The sequence below is a fragment of the Hyperolius riggenbachi genome, chromosome 4 (genome assembly GCF_040937935.1).
Source record: "Hyperolius riggenbachi isolate aHypRig1 chromosome 4, aHypRig1.pri, whole genome shotgun sequence".
Classification (NCBI taxonomy): Eukaryota; Metazoa; Chordata; class Amphibia; order Anura; family Hyperoliidae; genus Hyperolius; species Hyperolius riggenbachi.
In genome coordinates, this window is record NC_090649.1 from 195,203,783 (window position 1) to 195,226,199 (window position 22,417).

General features: G+C 43.4%; 1 protein-coding gene across 3 annotated transcripts in view; it reads left to right on the top strand.

Annotated features, from left to right (window-relative positions):
- Window positions 1-22,417, top strand: part of FGF12 (fibroblast growth factor 12) — a 606,762-nt gene that overhangs the window by 130,035 nt on the left and 454,310 nt on the right. The window contains exon 2 of one of the 3 annotated variants that reach the window (XM_068281184.1): window positions 323-339. The exons of 1 other annotated variant lie outside the window; for it this stretch is intronic. In XM_068281184.1, coding sequence (XP_068137285.1) covers window positions 323-339 — 17 coding nt within the window. Of the gene's footprint in view, window positions 1-322; window positions 340-12,251; window positions 12,331-22,417 lie in introns of those variants that run through there. One more of the 3 variants, XM_068281185.1, reaches the window with a different exon arrangement.

Consider the following 22,417-nt stretch of genomic DNA (forward strand, 5'->3'; position numbering starts at 1 on the left):
AGATGTTTGAAAGCACGTTAGGCCTGCAATTTAGCATTCAATGTGATTTCTGCCCTTAAAACGCTGCTTTGCGTCACATCCAGATTTTTCACCAGGACTTTTGGCATGTATCCCACTCCGCCATGCCCCCCTCCAGGTGTTAGACCCCTTGAAACATCTTTTCCATCACTTTTGTGGCCAGCATAATTTTTTCTATTTTTCAAAGTTCGCCTCCCCATTGAAGTCTATTGCGGTTCGCGAATTTTTTCCGCGAACCGAACCTTCCGCGGAAGTTCGCGAACCCGGTTCGCGAACCGAAAATCGGAGGTTTGCGACATCTCTATGAGCCAGTGCTAGCTGGTGAGTCCCTTTAACAATGCCTGTAGTGGCATGTAACATGATCAGGGCTCTAAATGCCTGTTTCTCTGCAGTTGGTCTGAAGCATAACTCTCATTGATAATTAATTGTTTAATTTCTTAGGGTGACAATTCTGGTCACACACTTGTACTGACTGTCCCTTAGCTACAGCTGAGCAAGGAGTACTGCTGCTATGGGGATGGATGAAGAAGCTTTGCACAACTGAGCATCGTCCAGTGGGCGGAGTAAGGAAGGGAACAATGCTCCCGCCCACTCCTTAAAGGTCCAGGTTGCCTTATGGGACACTTGTACACACACTAGGTTCTCACTTTAAATGGCCCTGAACAGCTGCTTCAGGCCCAGTTCTGTCTAGTTTGTGTTCCAGGCTTAAAGTGTACCTGAGATGGGATTAACCACCCTGGCGTTCTATTAAGATCGCCAGGGCAGCTGCATGAGGGTTTTTTTTAAATAAAAAAAAAAATATTTCATGCAGCCAACTGAAAGTTGGCTGCATGAAAGCCCACTAGATGGCGCTCCGGAGGCGTTCTTCTGATCGCCTCCGGCGCCCGGAATAAACAAGGAAGGCCGCAATGAGCGGCCTTCCTTGTTTTGCTTAGATCGTCGCCATAGCGACGAGCGGAGTGACGTCATGGACGTCAGCCGACGTCCTGACGTCTGCCGCCTCCGATCCAGCCCTTAGCGCTGGCCGGAACTATTTGTTCCGGCTGCGCAGGGCTCAGGCGGCTGGGGGGACCCTCTTTCGCCGCTGCTCGCGGCGGATCGCCGCAGAGCGGCGGCGATCGGGCAGCACACGCGGCTGGCAAAGTGCCGGCTGCGTGTGCTGCTCTTTATTTCATGTAAATCGGCCCAGCAGGGCCTGAGCGGCACCCTCTGGCGGTAATGGACGAGCTGAGCTCGTCCATACCGCTAAGGTGGTTAAAGGGTGTATTTCCACTTACCTTGGGCTTCCTTGAGCCCTATGAGGTGCATGGGCTCCCTCTCCAGCTGTTCTATTCACTTGATATCTTCCCCTCCAGCAACCGCTGCACTTCCATGCCTGGGAGTATTTTGCGCTGTGTAGTACTACTGCATAGATGCAAAACACTCGCAGCTGCGGGAGCGAGATGGAGGTTGTGCGCACAGCCGGGCCACGCGTGCAGCAGAGCACGGCTGGCCAGATCACTGGGGGGCATATTAAGTGAATGGAGCGGCTGACATCGGAGCCCACGCATGGGGCTAGAGGAGACTTCGGGTAGGTATAAATACACCCTATTATCCCCTCTCAGGTTCCTTTAAGAGCTTCCATGAATGCCTTGTATAGGATTAGAATTATAGATGCAATTGTTTACCCATGTATGCTTTAATAGGGTGAAAAATAGCCACCATCCCTGCCTAGTTGTAAAAGTAAAAATGTTAATTTTCTTACCCCTTACTTTTTCATACAAAAATACTTTATTAACTTCCAGCATCATAACCCATGTCTAAATTGTCAAAACGTAATATTTGTGCAATTTTTGCATGTGTTCTCCAGGTCTTCCTCTACAATGATACACTTGCTTGATTAATAAACTAGTGATAATCTCATGTTTTCTGTCCATGCCTCTACATTCCTGAAACCCAAGAGCTATCTTATCTTGATTTCTTGCTTAGGACTGAAATTTGGTCTAGACCAGTGGACCAATGGGTGCCTTTGGCACCACATTAGAATATGGCGCATGCAATTATTATTGGTCCATTGTTCTGGACAAGGGGTTTCCATGCTTTTTCAGTTTGTGGCACTTCACTGTCACACTTTAAAGGGATACTGTAGGGGGGTCGGGGGAAAACGAGCTAAAGATACCCGGGGCTTCTAATGGTCTCCCGCAGGCATCCTGCACCCGCGCAGCCACTCACCGATGCTCTAGCCTCGCCTCCGGTTCACTTCTGGAATTTCAGACTTTAAAGTCTGAAAACCACTGCGCCTGCATTGCTGTGTCCTCACTCGTGCTGATGTCACCAGGAGCGCACAGCGCAGGCACAGACCATACTGGGCCTGCGCAGTACGCTCCTGGTGCCATCAGTGGGAGTGAGGACACGGCAACGCAGGCGCAATGGTTTTCAGACTTTAAAGTCTGAAATTCCAGAAGTGAACCAGAGGCGGGCCCGGAGCATCGGTGAGTGGCTGGCGGGCACAGGATGTCTGCGGGGACCATTAGAAGCCCCGGGTAAGTTCAACTCATTTTCCCCCGACCCCCCTACAGTATCCCTTTATGTTCCTGACTCATGGCATCATACATTGCAAGAAGAAACCATAGCATCATTACAGTTTGAATTAGTAAATATATAAAAAACTGGGAAGAGCTGACACATGACCTGAGTTGCCATGACATAAATGTGTCTTAGCACATAGGTTTGGAACCTTTGCTCTAGACCAGTGGGAAGCTCTGACAGGAAATTAGAGTAGGCCGTCTCCTTAGTAGTCAGTTGGGATTAAGGGGGTGACCAGATAGCACTATAAGCCTACCATTTGATTACCTCCACCACATTCCTAGTGGACACAGAAATGTGTTAGGACCCATTATCCCTGAACATTGGGACTGCAGAGATAACAAGAAGTTATTGTTGTCCTCTCAAAGTAGTACCAATCAGTGATAAAAGTCATGCAACTGTCTTACAGGCACAATGTTGTAAAGGTCATGCATTCAGCTTACTGACACTGTAAGTGTCACCCTCTTTTGACCAAAAATGGGTGGCATGGTGGCGTAGTGGTTAGCACTCTTGCTTGCAGCACTGAATCCCTGGTTTGAATCCCAGCCTATCTGCGCAGAGTTTGGAATGTTCTCCCTGTGTTTAGATCTGTTTTTACCAGCCACTCCGGTTTCCTCCCACATCTAAAAAACATACAGATAAGTTAATTAGCTTCCCCATAATGGACCTATGATTGTGGTAGGGATTAGATTGTGAGCTCCTAAGAGACGGTTAAGCGGCCTATACACTGGTCGATTTCAGCCATCGATCGATCAGAAATCGATTCTATCGAATTAGCCAATCAATTTGCAATTTGATCTATCTGACAGGATGGAAAATCTTGGGCGATCTGCTGCTGGCAGCAGATCGATGGCCCATAGAGTTGCATTGGATCTAATGGTCCAATAATGCATCTGAAATCTATTGGAAATCTGTTCCTAGTGTGTGGCACACACCAGATAGATTCCAGTCAGATTCGACTTGACAGACATCTGACAGAAATCTATCTGATGGTCGAATCTGCTGCAAATCTATAAGTGTATGGCCACCAGGGCCGGTTCAAGTAACAATTGGGCCCTAGGGAAAAATTAGCCTGGGGGCCCTCCAACAGACACCCCCCAACCAAAAAGCGTCATTAGAGGCCCTTTGTTGCAGCCAAATTTTCCTCCTGGGCCCCTGAGCTGGCTGCTGACCCTCCCCCAATCACCTCACAACTTAACAGACTCTGCAGAGTCCCTGGGGAGCAACAGTTTAGATGGGGGAGGGACACCTTGGGGACCCCTACAGGCTCTGGGGCCCTGGGTCAATTGCCCATTTTTTCCTATGGTAGCTCCAGCCCTGATGGCCACCTTTAGAGACAAGACTATATTCTCTGTAAAGCACTGCTAAAGATGCCAGCACTACATAAATACTAAATAATAATAATAATAACCTGAAACATGATACCCCTCTGTCTGTAAGCTGATTGAAAAATGCTGCAATAAATGCCAGTTTGTACTGCTATCCGTACTGATTGAGTGGCCTATCTATTCACTAATAAAAAGTAGCATTACCACCATAGCCATCTCTTTGGACAGGAATCCACAAGGGATAGCCAGTGAGTGGTTCATAAATCTACAGTGTGACACTGTGGACATTCCCAGCTGTGTCCCACTCAAGGCACATATGCAGTTTTTTTTTTTTTTTTTTTGTATCTTTATTGTAAGTCATGGACATTTATTGCGTCATTGATAAATCATGTCCAGTGTGCGCTGAGTGCTGGAAACAGCTGCACAGAAATGATAGTGAATACTGTGATAGTGTATACTGAATTATTGAACAGAACCACATTTTAATCATACCTAAATCCAATGTTCAGCACAGATCTAAAATATCATCTAACAGCTTATTCATCAGACTGCTCAGATGTTACTCTTTGTAAACCGAGGCATCTGCAGCTTAAAATCATGTCCTAAATTTTAGATTATATGACCAAAAGCACTGGGTTCAGTTAATCATATTTCAGTCTAAGTGGGTATGGCCAATGCAATTAGCTTGCTTAAATTGTCACCACATTTCAGACTGCAAAGAGGAAGTCACAGGCTGAGTGTGATTGAGAATGTGGCAAATGATAGCACATCCTGTTGTTAAGGAACTGGCCAGTGTCTGGGTTCCTGATCAGGGGTTTTACCAGTTATTTATTTGACATTAGCTGAACAAGCTGCTTATAGAAAGAAATAATGCCTTTACAAATCTAGCATAGCATTTCTGCCTGGAGTGGAGAATAAGTACACTAATACTTTAGGTTACTTTCACGCGTACTACTTTTTTTGTAGCCTGTAGCTCCCCCACCACAGCTTGTAATGAGAGCAATGTAAGCCTATGGAGGCTTACACACTATGGAGACACAACACAGTGTGATGGAAGTAGCTAGATAAGCGCAAGGGTGCCGTATAATTTGTAGTGCGTTTCCGCATGATGATCCATGGATACTGCACAGATTATGCAGCATTGCACGTCTATGACAACACAGTAAGTGCGCACTAGCTATTGCGGCGTGCATGCGCAGAGCAACGGTAATCCAGTGACGTATTTCCTGTCCAACGTCACTGAGCGGGGGGCAGAGCTACATATATTATCCTGTTGCTACACTTAGCCACAGGGGAATTGTGCAGTGTGATCGCTTTGCCCCGGGTTCTTCTGCACAGGACGATCACACCGCTCAGTACGTGAAATTAGCCTCAAATGTGTAATGTTTGTGGGTAATATTTGCTTTAAGATTACCATATGTATAACAGTAATACTGAGGAATTTGAGTCTTATAACTGCTAGCCATATTTTTGTGTGTGTTCAGTTGACCTGAGGAACGCCTGCGAAATATGTTGTCTAACCCTAAAGCTGTGCAATAAACCTTCTGAAATGTATTTAAATTATACTGGCTACTGAATGTACAGAATAGGTGAGACAACTATTTCCTCTCCTTTTTCCACTGTTTTTAAATGCTTTATTATTTTTGGGTGCTTTCAGCCATCAGTATTTATGGGAAAAATGTTCATTACAATTCATGGAATGCCTAAAAAACACTGAAGTTTTAACTTGGATTCACTTCCCAGGGAGCACAAAAAGGGTTAGGCCTCATTGTTTATGTATGAGGAGACAGCCACAGCACAGCTCCTGGCAGGACCCCTACAGTCTATTCACAGCTACTGATAAGAACTTTGATCTGGCAAAACAAAAATAGAGCACAGAGCAGTGAACTTCTTTAGCAACTATATGTAAAATATAGACTTTTCATTGTGAGTTATTACTGGTAAGCTGCAATCATTGCAGAATATATGTTTATTTGTTTTGAAGTAAGCAGAAACACCTGGTCTCCCAGAGTGCACTGGGAGGAGAAGGCTGCATAACTAAATAGCTTGGGCTAAACATCACTACAATATATACCTGTAGGAAGAGTTACTGATGCTGAAACTGAGATAATTAAAGAGAACCCGAGATGGTGTTCTCACAACAAAATCCCCATACAGAGGCTGGCTCTGCCTATAGAGCCCAGCCTCTGTTGCTAATCAGATCCCCCCTAAATCCCCCCTGCGCTCAGGCAGACCCCATAAATCTCAGCCGCGCTGCCGACACGCAGCGTATCAGCAGCGGCTGTGTTTAGTTTGCTAACGTCAGTCTCCGCTCTCCCCCGCCTCCTGTATCGCTCCGGTCCCCGCCCACGTCCCTTCCCTCTACGCTGATTAGAGGGAAGGGATGCGGGCGGGGACCGGAGCTCTGCAGGAGGCGGGGGGAGCGCCGAGACGGACGTTAGGAAGGTAAACACAGCCGCACAGTGCGGCTGTGATTTATGGGGTCTGGCTGAGTGTAGGGGGGATTTAGGGGGGATCTGATTAGCAACAGAGGCTGGGCTCGATAGGCAGAGCCAGCCTCTGTATAGGGATTTTGTTGTGAGAACCCTGCCTCGGGTTCTCTTTAACTAAAAATTGGGTATCCTGAATAATTTGGTGCATTCTTCCATATGACATTGTGTTGCAAAGGAACACTATCACAAAAATTGTAAAATTTAAAATGCACGTGTACACGTACAAATTTACTTCCAGAGTAAAATGAGCCATAAATTACTTTTCGCTCATGTTGCGGTCACTTACAGTAAGCAGTAGAAATCTGACATCTGTTTTGAGACCCCCATGTTGCTACTCTTTAGAGAAAATTAAAAGAGGAGGAAAACTTACAATTGACCCCTTAAATACTCTTTCTCATAATTGGATTCACCTGTGTATGTAGGTCAGGGCAGACTGAGCTTACCCGGACAATTTGAGTTGCAATAATTAGTTCTAAAGGTTTTGGAATCAATAAAATGACAACAGTGCCCAAATGTATGCACCTGCCTAATTTTATTTAACCTCCTTGCCAGTTATCCCGAACAGAGTTCGGGGTAAGCCGCCGCGGAGGACTCCTCAGGCCCTGGTGGGCCGATTTGCATAATTTTGCTAGCTGCGTGTAACATCCGATCACCCCGCCACTCACCGCTGATCCACCTCTACCCGCCGCGCCGCTCCACCAGACCCCTTGCGCAGCCTAGCCAATCAATCCCTCCGATGCCATGACGTGGATGACGTCATCCTGATCGTCGCCATGGTGACGGGGGAAGCCAAAGTTCTGAACGGGATTTCCTGTTTGCTCTGATCGTCGGAGGCGATCGGAAGGGGAGAGGGGATGCCGCTGCACAGCGGCTATCATGTAGCTAGCCCTAGGCTAGCTACATGATTATAAAAAAAAAAAAAGTGCTGTGCCGCCCCCTGACAATCCTTTTTGAAATGGCAGAGGGGTTAAACAATTATTGTGCACTTTCTGAAAATCCAATAAACTTCATTTCACTTCTCAAATATCACTGCATATGTCTCCTATATAATATACTTAACTGATATTTTTTATCGTAACAACCAACGATTTATACAGGAAAATCATAACAATTAACAAGGTTGCCCAAACTTTCACATGTCACTGTATATGATACAGCTTAGAAGTGAACATTTAAGTTTGAAAATAATTTTAAAAAAAAGGAAACTTTCTGGTGGTCAAATCTTGGTGACCATGACAGGTGCTTCTCTGGCTTGTATTGCAGTGACCCTAGTGTCAGTTCAGTGATTAGTGTATGAACAGTATGACTTTGTATATAAAACTCACATTAGGTCTGGTGAGTGCATTTTCAACATAGAGAAAATATTTAAAATCTTGGGCCTTCTAGAACTAATGAGAAGAATAGAGCTATGGTGAAGGTTGCGTTACAAATCATTTGAGAAATGCTGCCTCACGGAAAAAAATATATATAAGTACTGTATGTTTCCAAGCAACGTGTACTGCTGCTATTGAAGGTGTATATGGGGGGTCCTAAGCTTTCACACAAATTAACCTTAATCTGACTGTAAAATGTCAGACAGCCAAGCTGTTGATCCGCGCTGGGATAAGCTGTCAGCAAGAGAAAGGGATGAGAAGATATTGATTAAAATGAAACTAGCACCTTGCAATTAAAAAAACAAAACAAAACAAAAACTGTAATAGAGCTGTGTTTATGGTGCCGATTAAAATCAGATGGCCACTTTAAAGTGATACTGTCACACCTGACACAGTGGTCACTATATGGCTGTTTTGTATACAGCCTCTCCATCCTCCCTGTAATGCTCATTTATAACAATGAGGCTGCAAGGAGCTATTTCTGGTCACAACAATTATCATGTACAGTAGAGTCTCAGTTATCCCGCACTGATGGGGATCGGCTGATGCCAGATTATTTAAAAAATGTGTTTAACATGATTGTCCTAACTAAACCGCCGCATCCCCGTGGCTGTAATCTATCTAAATGCCCCCTAACTTCCCCCTCCCTCTCCCCTGCAAAATCCACGACTTTCTTGGTGGTGGATTTTGCTGCCCTGTACTCTTCCGTGTGAGGCAGAGCTATGGGCCGCAGCTCTGCCTATACACGCGTCTCTCAGCGCGTATCTCCGCCTCTCCCCCGCCCCTCTCAGTGAAGGAAGACTGAGAGGGGCAGGAGAGAGGCGGTGATCCGGGCTGAGAGGCAGAGCTGCAGCTCATAGCTCTGCGTCTCACGGAAGCGCTGCCCGAATTGCCTCCCAGGGAGTTAGGGGGGATTTAGATATATTACAGCGGCGGGGATGCGGCGGTTTAGTTAGGACAATCATGTTAAACACATTTTTAAAATAAAAAGATGTTTTTTCCGAGACTTCAGATTCTCTTTAAAGCATACATGAAAGAACACGTGAAATGATGGGATAAACATATACACATACGGTATTAGCCCTGCGAAGAAATTATCTGAAGTCCTTTTCTCTTTTCTACATATACTATAGTAAGAGTTAGGGCTCTTTTCCATTTGCAACACAGGTGGTCTTGCGTCAGTGTGGCTCTGCGTTGCACGTGATTCCCCCAGAGGAGGCGTTGCAATCCCATTCATTTATTATGAATAGGATAGCGGCGCAAACGTGCCAAAATACATGTAACCATACGCTGCGATTCAGTGGTGAATGGAAACATCAGGGAGTGCAGTCTATGCACTGTCTGCTGTCCCTGCGATCACGTTTCCAAAAGCGCAGCTAAAATCACGCTAATGGAAGTGAGCTTAAGAAACAAGTTGTTCGCTGTACAAATGAGCTTGTCTGAGCTTGTCAAGTTCAGTCCAGTTTAAAAAGAAGCTGTAAAGGCTGAGATGCTGAGGTTTTGATGCAGGAAAGTTCAAAGGGTCATTACATCTGCCTCTTTTTTCAGCTTAAAAGGTGTGGATTCTAAACTACCCAGTGACAGTCTGATTAAATAAAAAATAAGCTATACAACTGAAATTAAAAAATGAGATTCTTTTCTATATTATATTTTCTATATTACATTATAATTTTCTATGTATCATCCATACTACACATGCAAGTCATTATTCTATAGGCTTGATTCACAAAGAGGTGCTAACAGTTAGCATGCTGGTGAAAAGCCCCTTATCACACCTAAACTCAGTTTAGGCGTGATAACTATAGCACCAACTGGGCTAGCACCGCAGTGCACAGCTAATCAAAAGTTTTGCACTAGCAAAGTCTGGTGCACTTCGCATAGAGTTTAATGGCGCTGCTTTGTGCGCGGGACTTTGCGCGCGTTCTAAACTTATCACGCCTAAACTTATCACGCCTAAACTGGCTTTTCACCAGCGTGGTGCAATGGTTATCACGCCTAAAGTCTTTTAGGCGTGCTAACTGGGTTAGCAACGCTTTGTGAATCGAGCCCTATAAGTTTGTTTTCACATTAGGTTCACTTTAAGGTTACCATATTTATAAAAGGGTTGATCTGAATTTTATGGCCTACTTTCACACCCTCTGTGAAATCAAACTGCTCTGTGTAATGAGGTTCAGGCTGGATTAACACTGCAAATTGGGGGTAGCTGTGTGGTGCGCTTACCGCACCGCCAAAACAGGCCTTCAGGGAACACAGCATTACTACACGGTGTTCCCTGTCTGGCCACCAGCCAAGCAAGACGTGACGCGTACTTTCTTTCACATGCTCGCCGCGGCGCCATTTTTTTTAAAACCCCGCGTAGCCATAGACTAACATGACTTCTGCGCCGCCACAGGTCGCCGAAGACCCCCGCACGGTAACTTAGTTCTGCGCTAGCATTAGATTGGGCACTTCCGGCGCAGCGTACCGCAATGTGGGAAGTATGAACTTCCTCATAGGGTTTCACTAAGCTGCGGTAGCAGTGCAGCAATTTGCCGCACCACACCAGTGTGAAAGGACCCTTGAGCTAATTGATAAAACCATCTTTCAGAAATTGGCATTTTATAACATGCAAAGTTGATGACTAGTTTAAAGCATTTGTGATTTTCAAACAAGTTTCCACACCGTGCTAATCGCTTGGAGGATTAGAGTTGTCTGAACACCAAGCATACAATTAAAGTACATCTATTCAAATGTATTTATTTTAAATGATTTGCAAATATTACTGAGACTGCCAGAGTGCCCATAGATATATTGTATTATTGTATCTCCGCCAATGGCTTGCTGCCATAAACATTACAAACCATTTGCAGCTGATGCAGAGCCCAGTGCTAAGCAGAGTGGCTGTCAGGTAATGTGAAAAAAAATGTATAGTGAAGGTTTATTCTTCACTGACCTGTATTCCAATAGCCATTTAAAGCTCACTGACACTCATGTAAAAGAATCCAAACCAGCCATCTAACTTTTGGCAGTAATGCCATTGGTCAACATTACGTGACTCTGTTTAAATATGGCCCTGTTGTGGTAGTACTGGACGTAAACAAAGACCTGACTGTTCAGATCACTTGACCTCTAGTGCCTGCATATGTGGATGGGGAGGGTCAGGTACTGGTGTCTGGGAAGAGAGTATGGCAGAGTGGCATTTTTGATAAGTATGCTTGGTGTGTGCAGTTATACTTTAAAATAGTTCTACAGAAAAATTAGAGATATCGTATGAGCAATAATACAACATCTTCATTTAATGTCTCAATTATTTTTCTTTATATTTTGTCTGAAGTTCTTCTTTAATTCGCTATGCATACTGTACTGGCTCCCAAAGAAGCTGCTTTGCCCGTTATAGTTGTACCTTATCTTACAAGTTTTCAGTGCAGGGTCTTAAACAGATCTTGAAGTGTGAGGGATATGGAGTCTGCCATATTTATTTCCTTTTAAATAATACAATTTGCCTGGCAGTCCTACCATTCACTCTGGCATCAGTAGTGTGTAAGTCACACACCGAAAGCAGGAAACTTGGTTACCCATTAGTGGCAGAAATGTGGTCGCCCCTAAGTTACCCATACAAAATATCGCCAAAAGTGTGAAATATGTGCTTGAACACAAGTTTCACACTTTTGCCAATATTTTGATTGGTGGCCCATGGGGCACCTGATAAGTAAAATTTTTGCGGTGGTTTGAGGGTCAGTTAAGGTTAGGCATCATGAGGGGATTTAGGGTTAGGCATCAGAAGGGGGATGGTTAAGGGTAAGGCATTGATAGAGGGAGGGTTCTGTGTGAGAATAGGGTTAGGTTTAGTTGTAGTCAAATATTGATATTATTTACCAATATTTTACTATCATAATTTACAATTTCAAATCGTTGAATATCCATAAATAATACCGATATTCTACTAGCCAAAATTGGGCACCCAAATGTCCTTGCGCCTCTTTTTCATGCACGCCCTGAAACAAGCATGCAGCTTCTTGTCTGATTTTTGTCAGAAACATCTGATCTGGAATTTTTGTTCAGAGTCCATGGCTAAAAGAATTAGAGACACAGGTTCAGTAGTACTGCCAGGCAACCGGTACTGTTTAAAAATAAATAAATATGTCAGCCTCCCTATCCCTCTCCCTTCAGCTTTACTTTAATCAGTCCCTAGTAGTGAATGCAATAATTTATGTATTTATTGGATAATGCTACTATATAGAAGTATTGTGAAAGAGATGTGTATAGAAGGTGGTTTCTGTAATTTAGTTGATGTAGCTTTATTTTTTCCTCTCAGTTTGGTTTATTTCACCTTTACTTAAGTAGTTGTCCTTGGTGTATATATTGGTAAATATAGTAACAGCTACTGGAGTCTTTGTTTAGTCCGAGAGTGTCATTATTGCAAAGGAGGGTGTTAAGTATTTAAAGTTATATGATACTCATGCATGCTGCACACCCATAACACAAGAAGGGCCTCAGTGATGGGTCTGTTACACAGTGCCTCAGCTCTCCAGCCTACCTCAGAAGAGACGATGGCAGAGCCTGTGGAAGAGCAAGGTCAGTGCTGGGAACTATTCCAAATTTGCAGAATAGACTGCTTTTAATAACCCACGTGTGAATAAAACTCAGTGTAAGCAGTTTTTGTCTGTAGGAATCCCAAAATAGCTGAGAAGAATCAGTGCAATAATATTTTTGCTGATATGTGTGTACAATACATAGTAAGAGAAAGGAAATGCTGTTTGCTGTTTTCTGTTCTTGTTGACTTGTGCTCCCCTAAAGGACAATTCAGCCTCATATAAGCTTGAAGAAGACATGATTATGTAGTTATGGTGAGTAGAGAGGGGGAGTTGTCTGTTCAGTCATCACTATTTCCTGTGCTAAGTCATGATAGTTTTCAGTAGGGCCCGAGTGGTTCATGTGGATGCTGATTGGACCATAAACACAATTTAGGAAATGACACAGCTGTAGCCACTGAGGTGGACATATTGCTCTTTCAAAGCTAGGCGCTGAAAGCATTCAGGGAAGATACAGGAACTCTAGACGTTTCCCTGTACACATACCTGACTTTTTTCTGAGTTTATTTACCTTAAAACTTGAGAAAAAAAAAAATAAAGCCTTGAAGATTTCAAATGCATTTACTAGTGTGAATGAACCATTTGATAGCTATCAGATGGCATTGGAAGCACCAGCATTACTGTAAATAACTCTGATTGTCATCTCATTACATGGTGGACGTGTGCCCATATGATTCATCCAGGAACTATTTGTAAGAGATAACAGACTAACCAAATTTCAGCAGTATCTTTAGGGCACACACTGTACTACTTTGTTCTAAAAGTACCCTCTCTCTTATCAACCTGTGTTGTATTGGTGTGAATGTGATGTGGGTGCTGGCAGGTTCCACAGTACAGTGTGTGTTTCACCTTACAGTATGGGCACAGTGTGCATGTAGGTTGGCATGGCATATACTAGATGGCAGCATGGCACTCTTCTTTGCACTCACATGACTTTCTCCGTTTTCATATTTGGGGCATATTCTGCTGAATACACATAGCATCATTGAAATGTTCTTGTATTTTTTCAGCAAGCCCCACCTGATGGTGTTCAGTACAGTGGGCATCACTCATGCATAGAGGCGCTAACTAAACTGAGCTCTGTGTGGCTTTTAAGAGCTGTCGGTATTTTTTCCATCAATGTGATCAGGATTTTCCGGTAGCCATGGGGATTGGAAGTATTAGAAATTGTATAAAAAGCTTCACAACCCTGCTGTGAGGTCTGTTAAGCTAGCCAAACACTTGTAGATTGCCACCCAATGTGGCAAAATGATTGATCTCTCTCGATTGGAATCTGATCAGAGAGAGATCAACTACCAGTCAGATACTACTCATCGCTTTGCAGTAAATTTCAACTGGAAATGTATTGAAAATTGTTAAAAGGATACGTCCAAGGTAATTAAAAAACTAAAAATTCACTTACTGTACCTGGGGCTTCCTTCAGCCCCTGGCAGCCTTCCTGTGACCTCGCCGCAGCTCTGGTGGCTCCTGGTCTCCTCCGCTGCAGATGCCGACCTCGCCAGGTCGGCTTCCGGGTCGGCTTCTTCTGCACTCCACCGTGCAGCTCACGTTGTCTCGCTGACATCATCAGGACTGTTCAGCGCAGGTGCAGAACTACTGCCGCCCATGGTGCCCAAGATATTGGGTTAGGGTTAGGAGGCGGGGTCTTTAACATTAGTGTGTGTGTGGGGTTCCTTAGGGGTTAAGGTTAGGCACCACCAGGAGGGGATTAAGGTTAGCCACTACTAGGGTGTCTGTACACATGCCATGATTTTTGTGGTGACTTTTTTGTGACAGACTTTTTCTGCAATGAACAATGTTTTTCCGTAATATCGTGTAACATTGTTTAACTAAAATTAGTTAAACGATGTTTAGCCACCTGCAGCGATCATAACCGTCATGTTGGATCATTAATGGCGATTGCTCAGATCCCCATTGATTACGGAGGATATTTTACTATTGTAGTTAAATATAGGATGTCCGTAATTATACAGATATTCTGCTAATGGCTATCTCTGCCAGGTGCCTTTTTTTTTACATGTACACAGTTTCTTCTGTTAATATCCTCTGCATGTGCTCAAACACCATCTCTTTTTTTTCCTTTCTCTATATGCATATGTCATGTCTGTGGAATAAATAACAGTAATTTCCAATCTCTTTTACAATCTTCTCTACACATGTGGCACTAGGTAGACCTCTGGCCATAGTAGCTAAGGTGGAGGATAACTGACAGCCCGGATATACTGGTAGATATGAGCCCTACTATGATAAACACTACAGCTGCTTTCTGCACTGTTGACAGGGTGCTTTGTCTATCAGTATTTCCCAGTTAATTTGTTGGCAAGCCCTGTATTTCCAACAGTTTTATTTGCTGACAAGCTTCCACTTTACAATTTAGCACTATATTGTACATGCTTGTTATGTGTCCAAATCATCTAATTGAAGTTTTTATTTGCCTGATAGCTCCAGTATATGCTATCTAGAAATTAGACTAAATAAAGCTGCAAAGTGTGTTAACAGCCAAGAGTTTGCATAGATGTGACATTCCGTAAATCATTACTAAATGGGCATAAAAAGAATGAATAGGTGGAGTGTGATGTCCCTGACCCTGGCGAAACCTGTAGCTGCAGTGTCTGTGAATGTACGTGTGTGTGTGTGTATATGTATATATGTGTGTGTATATATATATATATATATATATATACATATATATATATATATACATATATACACACACACATGTATTGAGGGTTTGTTGTTAAAGTGCCCACTAATACTACAAATTTTAGCGAAGAATCGCTCAACAATCAGATGAAATGCCATCAGAAATAAAAGAAAATCATAATACGTTGGTTATTTTACCTTGAATGGAACAATCTGCACTTTCTATCCATCACAACTGATTATAAAAAACATTTTTCTGGATGTCTAAATTGTCTTTGAACGATTACCTTTAGAATAATTCACTTTAGAACATCAATGCAATTTATTTTCTACCAATCACATTTATCTGATTGCTTGGGTGATTCTTTGCTAAAAATTAATTCACGGAAGTTTTAGTTTCTATAGGATTTGAGATTGTTCGTGGCAGGGAAGAGATTTATTAGGTTTGGATAGAAAATAGTATTAAAGGACAGAGAGGGATATGGAGGCATATTTATTTCCTTTAAAAAAAAAAACAGTTGCCCGGCTGTCCCCCTGATCCTCTGCCTCTAATACTTTTAGTCATAGACCCTGAACAAGCATGCAGATAAGATGTTTCAGACTGAAGTCCGTCTTAATGTAGTTAGACTTCAGTTACAAGTTACATGCTTGTTATAAGTGTGTAATCCAGATACTACTGCACCCAAAGAGATCAGCAGGACTGCCAGGCAACTAGAATGGTTTGTATGGAAATAAATATGGCAGCCTCTATATCCCTCTCAGTTCAGGTGTCCTAAATATTTGTGGCGTGGGGTGGAGGAGAGAGCATCATTGTGATGATTTCATGGTTTTGAAGGGGTGCTTGGGGAGTTGTGCTATGTGAAACTAGGGGAGTTATGGTACGTGAAAAGGGGAATAGTACTAGTATTTTGCATTTGGGGATAAATACCAAGTTTTGGGCAGTGGAAAATAGTATTTTACATTGAGAGAGTAATACCAGATTTTAGGTGGTAGGCATTAGGCAATAGCATTTTGCATTGGGGGCATTAATAGCAGGTTTTGGATGGGGTTAAATAGTATTTTGCATTGTGTGGACCAGGGTTTGGATGGTGGGGAATAGAAATGTATATCAGGGAGAGGGGTATTAGTGGGAGAGAGAGGGTTTTTTTTTTTTTTTTTTGCATCATGGAGAATTAAATAGAGTTTAGGAGATTCCAAACACAATTCAGCTTCCGGGTAACACACTAGCAACTTGAGCCACAAAGTTCATGGTGCCAAACTCTCAGTGCCAAATATATTAGGGGAGAATGTACATCAATGTGTTTGCTAAAAATACATAACTTTATCTTGGCAATCGAAAGATTTAAATAGTAGTAAATTATGCATAAAAACAATATGAATATCTTATGCTAGTTATATACAGGTATTCATGGCTACAAGGAATTTGGAAAACATTTATACCCAATTAAGGAGCCAATTTGTAAAACGGCATTAAAATGTTCTTTTGTCATCCTACGAAGGTGGAGGAGGAGGAGGAGGATGGCACTGGATGTGAGTACACACACCAGTGCTAAAGTTGTTAGTTTATTGAGTTACTTCAAAACAAACTTGACTGAGAAATATGGAAAGTACCATATTCATTTCCTCTTAAAAGATACCATATTTGTGGCTGTTTTGATCTTCTGGCTTTAACAGTTTGGGGGCCACAAACATGGAACAAGCATGCAGACTCTGGAGACGGAGTGAAGTCAGAAGACCTTGAAACCATAGGCAGCACAACCTCATCTTTGACTAGCCATGCCTGTTTAGAAAACATGAACCAGAATAAAACCAATATAAACCAACCAGAAACTTCTCACCTAGTGCTTGATCACATGATTCAGACAACCACAAATAAGTTATTAACATAAAATCCATCATCACAATTCAGTGGGAGACATTAAACCACATTTTCCTCCCACCTTAGTGTGAGACCTAACTCCCCAATAAGTTTGAGCTCGTGACAAAGCACAATAAAACTAGTGAAAACCTGCTAACCAATAATACTTTTTATTGGATCCATCCCATTCACCTGATTGGATCGGTTGGTGGGTTTTTGGTCATTAGCGGGCATGATTAGACACTTTCTGTGCAGGCGCAGAATGCTTGCCGCTATATGGTATCCAAAGAAAATAGGGTGGCTTGGCCTGGACTCCTTTATATCACTCCTTCAGACTGACTTCTTTAGTTTCTAACGAGTAAAAGAGATTCCTGGCCATTTTATAAGTACCGATAATAGACTCACTTCAGCCAGCACTCTAGTTACTGGTAACTATCAGTATTTTGCAGATATTGATTGTTTACAGGATTGGCTGAACACTTCCAACTTCTCCTTTTTTGGAGGGACAATCTCTCTTTGGTAAACAATTTCATTTGCACTTCTTTCATGACATATATAAACTCACCTAAAGGATTATTATGAACATCATACTAATACGGTGTTTGACCCCCTTTCGCCTTCAGAACTGCCTTAATTGTATGTGGAATTGATTCAACAAGGTACTGAAAGCATTCTTTAGAAATGTTGGCCCATGTTGATAGGATAGCATCTTGCAGTTGAGATTTGTGGGATTCACATCCAGGGCACGAAGCCCCCGTTCCATCACATCCCAAAGATACTCTATTGGGTTGAGATCTGGTGACTGTGGGGCCATTTTAGTATAGTGAACTCATTGTCATGTTCAAGAAACCAATTTGAAATGATTCAAGCTTTGTGACATGGTGCATTATCCTTCTGGAAGTAGCCATCAGATGATGGGTACATGGTGGTCATGAAGGGATGGACATTGTTAGAAACATGTTCAGGTAGCCCGTGGCATTTAAACAATGCCCAATTGGCACTATGGGGCCTAAAGTGTGCCAAGAAAACATCCCCCACACCATTACACCACCAACACCAGCCTGCACAGTGGTAACAAGGCATGATGGATCCATGTTCTCATTCTGTTTACGCCAAATTCTATCGAGACTCATCAGGCCAGGCAACATTTTCCAGTCTTCAACTGTCCAATTTTGGTGAGCTCATGCAAATTGTAGCATCTTTTTCCTATTTGTAGTGGAGATGAGTGGTACCCGGTGGGGTCTTCTGCTGTTGTAGCCCATCCGCCTCAAGGTTGTGCGTGTTGTGGTGGCTTCACAAATGCTTTGCTGCATACCTCAGTTGTAACGAGCAGTTATTTCAGTCAACGTTGCTCTTCTATCAGCTTGAATCAGTTGGCCCATTCTCCTCTGACCTCTAGCATCAACAGGGAATTTTCGCCCACAAGACTGCCGCATACTGGATGTTTTCCCCTTTTCACACCATTTTTTGTAAACCCTAGAAATGGTTGTGCGTGAAAATCCCAGTAACTGAGCAGATTGAGAAATACTCAGACCGGCCCCTCTGGCACCAACAACCATGCTACACTCAAAATTGCTTAAATCACCTTTCTTTCCCATTCTGACATTCAGTTTGGAGTTCAGGGTATTTTCTTGACCAGTCCAGGACCACACCCCTAAATGCACTGAAGCAACTGCCGTGTGATTGGTTGATTAGATAATTGCATTAATGAGAATTTTAACAGGTGTTCCTAATAATCCTTTAGGTGAGTGTGTGTGTATATATATATATATATATACAGTGTTCTCCCCAGGGCTCTTTAAGTGGGCGGGCCGCCCGGCTGCTTTGAGGTCCCGCCCGCCTACCTTGCTAAGGCTGATGATGTCACGCAGGCAGAGCGTTCTATTGCCTGCTATAAATAAGTGCTCAGCTCTCGCTATACACTGCAGGAGCGTGCCTGTGTGACCTGCTTGAGCAGTGATTGGCTGGGTGGATTGTAAGGGGCAGGGCTGGTTAACTGTCTGTCACCGATTGGCTGGGTGGGTTGTGAGGGGCAGGGCTGGTTAACTGTCTGTCACCGCTATACGGAAAGCCTCTTCTATGCCTCGCTTTGCTGGCTGCTTGTGTCTGTTAGCTTGCAAGCAGCTCAGCTAGCAGAGGCAGCCGCCAGGTAAATACAAACAGCGCAGGGAAACTAGTCCTGTCACTTGAGGCTGGGAGAGCATGAAGCTGCAGACACTTTTCCCCCCTCCCCCCAGCGATCGTATCCACACAGCGTCTCTCTCTCCTGTGTGCCCTGGCTGCATGAATCTTCAGCTCCAGATCCAGTGCACGGCAATGAGTTCTGACGCCCCGCCCCCTCTGTTTCCCGGCTGCTTCTCTATCTCTACAATACGAGCTCTGAAGCATGCAGTGCTGGTGAAGTTCAGAACTCTGCACATGAACTGATTGATAATCACCCTTCCTCTGGTGTGAGCAGACCTCTGCTAATGCACTTCTTATCTGATATAGTGCAGAGTCTGCGGAGAGTACACGGAGCTTTCAAGGGTCTGGTAAACAAATAAACAATAAGCAATGTAGATTAGCTGACTTGCTGGGGATGGAGGCTGCTGCTGAATGCTGTCTCTCATCTGCCTGATTGCTTGGTTGCCCATAAGATGTAAGTGCCCATACATTACTTGATTGAAGCAACTGGCAGATTTAATATAAGTGATTTTATCTGCCAGAGGTCAGTTGTGAAAAGTTTGCCTAGGGCAGTAAAAATTACAAATCCAGCTCTGGCTGTACTAGTTGGGCAAAGTCTGTGAAAAGTTGCTGCTGCAAAAATAGAAAAAATGGAACATAGATCCAGTGTTGAGGGTATGTGCAGTGCAGGTGGCTTGAAAGGACAGTGTGTGGGGGTGATTCTTGCAGAGTTCACATGTATGTAATTTCATATGGATGTTATTTGCTGTTGGGGTCCAGCAGTATTGCAGATAATTTACTATACTGACCCCTGTTTACTATCTGCAATACCGCTGGACCCCAGCAGCAAATAACAGCCATATGAAAAACAAAAATCACCCCCTTTATGAAATGCAACAAACACCCCTGTATGAAACGTGAAATTACTCCCCCTTCCCCCCCCCCCCCATATTAAATGCAATAATCATCCCGTACGAAATGCAACTATAACACCCATGTTCAGTGTTCTCTCCAGGCTCTTTTAGACAGGTGCATCACCTAACTAAGTTTGGTGAGCACCCGGCTGTCATCAGCTCGCCTCCTCATCCTCTTCTTATGCTGTAGGTAGAGTTGCACCTGCCCCGCATTCCCCCTCGCACCCCACCCGGCTACTTTTTCATGCCACCCGGCTGGAAAAAAATCCTGGGGAGAACACTGTATATATATATATATATATATATATATATATATATATATATATATATATATATATATATGCATTTGTGAATTTGTATATTTATTGTTATTGTTTTCAAATGCAGCCATGAAAAAAAACTAATGATGTATGGTTTGAGTGGTAAAACTGTCATTTGCTTATAAATTAAGAGATGTGGCATGGGTGTTCCTTTTTATTTTATCTCAAAAAGTTGGGAGTTGTGTACTAACTCCAGAATGTCTGGACAATCATGAAGGAATAGCAGTGTATACTGTTGGTCAGTGATCTTCAAACTTGGCTCTCCAGCTGTTAAGGAACTACAAGTCCCTCAATGCATTTGCCTTTATGAATCATGACTGTGGCTGTCAGATTCCCGCAATGCATTGTGGGACTTGTAGTTCCTTAACAGCAGGAGAGCCAGGTTTGCAGTTCACTGCTGTTCGTGAATGCTGTTAAATGCCCCGCTCCTGTTTAAAGATGGTTGTTTTACTTTGACATAGATGGACTCTTTCATCCCTTTTGTAAGACAGCTTACTTCTCTATCCAAAATATTCATCTTGCCATCCTCAAAAATGTCCCATCTCCAGGACGTGTAGGTGGTGGGACTGCAGAATCTTTGCCTGCAGGCATGGCTGGATTTGTACTATATACCGCCCAAGGCCCACTATTGCCAGGCAGCTGCCCCCTGGACCGACAACACCCCCCCCCCCCTCCCAACATGGTAGTGATTAGATTGTTAAATGTCCTCAGAAGAGCATACAAAGTTACAAAGTGATGGCAGGAATTAAATGATAGGATCCTCTTAGGACAGTTAGAGACATGATGGCAGGATTAGATTGCAAGCTCCTTGGTGAGCGGCAAGTTTGGTGTGTGACAGGCAGCTCAGAGGTCACTGTGTGTGTGCCCATTTACTGCCCCTTCATCCCCTGAGTGCCAGATCTGGCTGTTGGTAGCCGCCCATCGCTATGTGCAACTGCTACTGCCTCCCTGCTGCCCACAGTCTGCCCCCTTGCTTTCCTGGTGCCCTAGGCTATGGCCTTTGTGGCCTTGCTTGAAATCCGGACATGCCTGCAGGTGTATAGCCAGCCTATGGTTGGCCATGTGCTAGGGACCTGTTTCAACTAAAAATCACAGATGCAATAAACTGTGATTCAGTTGACATTTTTAACAATTTTAAGTTGCGTTGTTGTGTGCATTTTAACTTTGCAGTTATGTTTGCAATTGTTGATTGGTTTAGCTAATTAATAAATCAGAGAAACGCAAGAAAATCACATAGCACCGCATTTTGAAAGCAGTTTTTTTTTCTGCCCCCTTTGACTTTACACAAATGCTTAAAAACTGCAACAGGCAGTGAGTTCGGGTAAAAATGGCATTGCACTAATAAATTCACCACACTGAGATTTGCACTACCATGCCAGCATCATTGTGATCAGAAAAACTTAGACATTGAAATGCATGCAGTGCAAATTGGCCCTTACTCAGGATTTGCTTTGCACTTGTCCATACGCTGACAAGTGCAACACTGCATATACCAAGGTGCTTTGCTAGGGTTTGGAAGAACTAGTTGTTGAACTAGAAAAGCAAACATAGAAGTAGTAAAATTGGCCAATCAAGATTGGATGTGTGTGCAAGACATTATTATCCCTAGCTTTAAAAGTTAGTGGAGGCATATGGAGGGTGACATATTCATTTACTTTTGAAGCATATCCAAGCTGAAAAGTAAAGTTTATCCTTACATACCTGGGGCTTCTTCCATCCCCTAGTAGTCCATGTTTATCCTTACATACCTGGGGCTTCTTCCATCCCCTGGTAGTCCATGTGGTCCCTCATTGCAGCCTCCCTGTAAGATCATTGACCACAGCTGTGCTCGTGTGCTTCTGCGCAAGGCCGTCCCCGCACCTCTCTCAATCACATGTGCATGGCTTGGATTGTTCTGCACTGGTGCAGTTTCCAAAAACGTAAACTGTGCAAGCGCAAAACACTCCCGTTTGTGGGAGTGGGATGGAGAGAGACATGCGTTCATGCTGTGGCTGGTGATCTTATGGAGAGGCTGGCGGCGCACTGGAGGGCAGTGGAACTGCAGCGAGGGAACACCTAGGGCCCAGTCCAATTTACTGTTTCTCCTAAGTTTTCTCCTAGAAGATAATTTTTATCTTCTGTTTAAAATAACTTTTCAGCCCTCTGCAATTAAAAAAGTAACAAAAAGTAGGT